Source organism: Trachemys scripta, chromosome 12, assembly GCF_013100865.1.
Source record: "Trachemys scripta elegans isolate TJP31775 chromosome 12, CAS_Tse_1.0, whole genome shotgun sequence".
Classification (NCBI taxonomy): domain Eukaryota; kingdom Metazoa; phylum Chordata; order Testudines; family Emydidae; genus Trachemys; species Trachemys scripta.
Genome location: NC_048309.1, coordinates 41,161,217 through 41,166,216, shown reverse-complemented (window position 1 = coordinate 41,166,216; position 5,000 = coordinate 41,161,217). Strand labels below are relative to the sequence as shown.

General features: G+C 58.2%; 1 gene segment (V, D, J or C); it reads right to left on the bottom strand.

The window, feature by feature from the left end:
* The window catches only part of LOC117885503, a 3,630-nt gene extending 2,027 nt beyond the window's left edge, over positions 1-1,603 (bottom strand). Inside the window, 3 exon segments of the V gene segment in view lie at positions 358-432; positions 1,048-1,410; positions 1,496-1,603. Coding sequence covers positions 358-432; positions 1,048-1,410; positions 1,496-1,541 — 484 coding nt within the window.
* Positions 1,604-5,000: the final 3,397 nt, after the last annotated feature.

The following is a 5,000-nucleotide window of genomic DNA, read 5'->3' as shown; positions in this document are numbered from 1 at the left end:
TAAAATAAATCTAAACAATGTAAACGTGTTGTCCATAGGAATGAATCTCTCCTGCAAATGTCTGATGGGGAAGCAGCTCAAACTGCAGTGGGAGAAAGGCTGGTTTCAGGCACCGGAGAGTGACAATAGGTTTCAATGAAAGCGGGTGGAACTGGGCATGGAGAGAAGGTGCAGTCTGTGGGCTCTGTCAGAACAAGGGCTGTGACTGTAGAAGCAAAGGGTGGGAGATACAGTAAAGAGATGAAGCACTTTATTTTGAGGTCCGTTTTCAAACAGAACATTTGCATGTGTCATTCCTGCCCTCAGCTGGAAGCAACCCCGCCCCCTGCCCCGTGCTGATGGGACCAGAGACCTTACAGGTGATACTCAGGGTCTCTCCGGGCTTCACCGCTCCCGGGCCGGTCTTGGCCAGCTGCACTGGGGAGAGGCCACCTGGGGAAAGGGGGAACAGAGCTGAATCTGGCCTGGAACCGGTGCATTCCCGACCTCGGTGTTTCTCTGGGTCCCATGAAACACTCACCCGATGGGGCGGAGAACAGGAGAAGGGAGAAGGGCAGTGATGATGTCCTGGTGGTTGTTAATGGAGACACTCCCCAGGGGCAGGACCGGGCAGTTCTGTGTCTGGGGAGAGACTGAGGCTCCTAGAACTAGGGCTTTGTATTTAACAGGAATCCCCGGGCAGGGATTTGCATGCAGGTCTCACCAAGCGGGAATGGGAGATGAATGGGGCCGGCAGGGGGGCTCTATGCACAGGGGAGAAGCAGCGAGTGGTGTTAAAGCTCCTGCTCTCTAGGTAAAGGTCAGAGAGATTTGATGACAACACAGACGTCTCGACTCTTTGGTGCCGATTTACCCACTGGAACAGGAGCTGCCGTGCGGGCGACGAAATGTTCTGCTGGGAGAACATCAGCCAATATGATCCCAAAAGGAAAACACAGACAGACAGACACACACACAGATACACACGTACAGGCACACGAACAAACACACAGTCTGTGTGCAGGGGACGGGGTCTGCACTCAGCACTCCCAGCTGAACTGGCCTCACTGCTTTGCTTAGAATCCGCTTCCCCTTTTTGTACAGTCCCTGCTCTGCTCTGTGTCACTGTGTCTCTGGCGCAGTAATAGGTGCCGGTGTCTGCAGCTGTCAGCGAGCTCAGCCGCAGATAGTATTTGGTGTTGGAAGAATCCACGGAGATGGTGATTCGGCCTTGGAGAGACGGGGCGTAGACTGTGCCCCCGCTCCATAGTCCCATCCACTCCAGCCCTTGGCCCGGGGCCTGGCGTATCCAATTCCAGTAGTAGCTGCTAGTGACGGTGCCCCCGGTGACAGTGCAGGTGAGTGTGAGCGTCTCTCCAGGTTTCACCACCCCTGGGCCGGACTCCTGGAGCTGGAGCTGGGACAGGACACCTGGGAAAAGCAGGGATTGGTCAGATTCAAACCCACCTTCCCCACAGATCATCGCCACCTCCCGCAGCCTCCCGCAGCCACTCACCCGGGGCCAGAGCCAGGAGGAGCAGGGGGAGGAGCAGAGAGTTCATTGTGCACTAGGCGGGGACAGCACAGAGCTCGCAAGGGGCAGCTCAGCTCCTGGGGACTGCGGGTCTGGGCGCCCTGGGACCGCTACTTCAACACAGAGCCCGGGGCGGGGATTTGCATAACGTGGGAGCACCCAAGCGAGGGGAGAGACAGAGCTGATAAAAAGGACAGGGTGGGGGGCCCTCTGCTTCTCTGTGCCCACACTGGACAGAGTCTGTCACACACACACACACACACACACACACACACACACACACACACACGCTTTGCCGATTGCGGCACAGGAGGAAAATACAAAAATCCACAGTGAATTAAACTCTCACACCTCACTCCTGTATCTCTCATCAGTTTCTGGTGTCAATTCATTCACTCGTGTAGACAAAGGACGCTCTGAAGAAGTCGAATTTTGGGCCCAGGAAATTCAATTATTCTTATCCGGTACCTTTCCCCGTTTCAAAGCCCCAAACATTCCCCCCGATGCTTCCCAAACTCCACAGTTATTGGTTATTGATACCTGTTGATTGGTTATTGATAGGATGCACAGGTACGTAGCTGGGCAGGCAGTTGGCTGGCTCTATTACGTTATTAAGGGGAACCTGCGGTCCAGATCCCCTCGACATCTTTGCAAATCTCACCCTTATGTTTCCAAGGACAAGGGGCGCAGTTTGTGGCACGTTTTGGGCAGTGCTCTTCCCTTTCATAACAACATGTTGGCAGAAGGGTTTGTGCGACTTTAAATAGGCTCCGAGATCTTCCATTCCAGCCCTGGAGATGGGTCACTTGGGGAGGAGGGGGGGAGACAGGGTGTACGCTTGGAATCTGTCAGTGAAATAACCTCGAATTGGCACCATGATCTCTGCTCCAGCCCCTGCACTGATACACCAGCTTTGAAGCCAATCTGACTATACGGGGACGTTAACCTGGATTCATTATTCAGCTTCAAGCCAAATCCCTGTTGCAACTTTCACTGTGGCACCGCTAGCAGTGGCCGCGTAATGTTTTATTTCTGTGATGTGTCCAGTCCTCTCCAACCCCCAATGGAAATCCTGTCCATGTTACAGTGTCCGCTTCCATTTCTTTCTCTGCCACAGACTCCCTGAGCGTCCCTGAGCAAGTCACTTAGTCTGGCTGGGCCTCCGTTCCCCCTCTGTGAAATGGGAATAACAGCACCCCCGGCTCACAGGGACGTGGTGAGGAGAAATACATTGATAGGAGTGTGAGGCTCAGATCCTGCGGTGATGGGAGCCATAAAATTACCTAAGATAGAAAAATACATGATCACAGTGTGTCCCTGCCTCAGTTCCCGATACAGACTTACCAGCCTCCTAGCAGTGCAGTGAGGCTCAGTACAGATTGTAAGGCGCTCGGCTAACATGGTAGTGGGCGCCCTTAAGAGAGATCGATAGAGAGGGAGAGAGAAAGAAGCAATGGCTGGAAAGTCAATCAATATTCCCAGCTGGAAAGGGAACAGACACTCTCCAGACCGGGGAAGAGTTGTGTGTGTGTATTGCTCGAGTGAATGAGCCCTGGTTTGGGGGTGTCTGGGCTCCTGTATCCTTATTAGCTGCACTGGATGGAAGGACACGGGGTTAGGTGTGAGGATGAATGTGGCTGGTGACAGGGAGACCATGGCAGAGAGCTTTTAAAAATTTGTATAGGGTTACTAAATCCCCCTGAGCTTTGATTGTGGAAGGTCAAACTCTTCCCTACAGGAACACAAGATCATGGGGTGTGTGTTGCACACAGTCACCCTGTTTACTTTTAGCGGAAAGATGGGACGAGAAAGTCAGCAGGGAGAATTTACACGGCCTGAATTAAACCGTCAGAATTTAAATCGGTTCAGCACCTGTGTGCAGACATGTTTCCATGGAGCGATCACTCTTCACTGGTTTCTATTTCTGTCTTCATGAATTCTCACCAGGTGCAAGTGAAAACAGAGGATGTCTCTTTACTGCCAACTACCAGAAAGGTGGGTCTCCTGCTTTTCTATATGAGTTAGTGTCACAGAGGCGTGAAACTCTATGTAGGCAGGGCTGCCCGGGGGGGACGACAAGTGGGGCAATTTGCCCCAGGCCCCGCAGGGGACCCCACGAGAATGTCAGAGGCTACCCCCGCCTCTGCCTTCCCCCATCCCCTGGTGCCGCAGCGCGCTGCCTCCAGGAGCGGCCCTGGACAGCGCTGTGGCTCGGGCAGGGCCTGAGGTCCTCCCGCTCGGAGCCGCGTGGTAAGGGGGCGGGGGCTGTGAGCTCTGGCGGACCGAGCGGCAGGAGCTCCTGGACGCAGCTCGCTGAGGCTCTGGGAGGTGGGGGTAAGTGGCATGGTAAGCCTCCCTGAGCCAGGCACCCCCGACCCCAGCTCCCCACAGCCCTGACCCCAGCTCCGAGCCCAGCCCCTCTGAGCCAGGCACCCCCGACCCTATCCCCTCCACAACCCTGACCCCCGGCTCCGAACCCAGCCCCTCTGAGCCAGGCACCCCCCGACCCCATCCCCCCCAGCCCTGACCCCCGCTCTGAGCCCAGCCCCTCTGAGCCAGGCACCCCCGACCCCATCCCCCCCCAGCCCTGACCTCCAGCTCCGAGCCCAGCCCCTCTGAACCAGGCACCCCCCAACCCCATATTGGCTCTATCTCTGGATTTCAAGTGTTGGCTCCCATCCTGGGGTACCGCCCACGAGGTAGCTAGCCAGCACATCTTGGAGGAACTATTGAAGTTAAGTATGGTGACCAGACGTCTCGATTTTATCGGGACTGTCCCGATATTTCCTTGTTTGTCCCGTGTCCCAACCGACGTGCGAGGAAATGCGCCGGAGCCTGGAAGTGCTCGCGCCCCCTCCGCCCCTCCTCCCTCCCCTCCCCCCATTGGCTCCCTCCCCGAATCCCCCCGTCTTCCCCAGGCTCCCCATTCCTCCTCCCTCCGCAAGCGCGGGAGGGAGGCCCAGGAGACGCAGGGGGAGCGCGGGGCCGGGGTGAGTGAGAGTCCGGCCTGGCCCCGACCACGCAGGACTCAGTCGGGTGGTTGGGCGAGGAGGGGGGCGGCCCGCGGGGCCAGGCGGCGGCTGTTCTCCCCCCCGGGCAGCGGGACTCGGGAGCAGCCGCTGCTGCAGCTCCCACTGCCGCGGGGGAGGAAGCGGCCGATGGCGCTTGGCGGCTGCGGCTCTGGCGCCCCCGAAACCCCCGAGCCGGGGCCTCCTGCGGGGACCCAGCAGCGCGTACGCTGCACCCAGCCCCTGGCCAGTCACGTCTGGGCTGCTGCCCAGCTGGTGCAATCCCGCGGCGGCCCCGGGGCGGAGGCATCGGCAGCCCAGCCCCGTTGGTTCCCCTGCGGGACCCGAGTGGGACGGGGGGGGCTGGGGACTGCTGCCCCCGCTCCGGGGCCGCCGCGGGATAGCACCAGCTGGGCAGCAGCCCAGACGTGACTGGCCAGGGGCTGGGCCCAGCGTGCGCGCTGCTGGGTCCCCGCAGC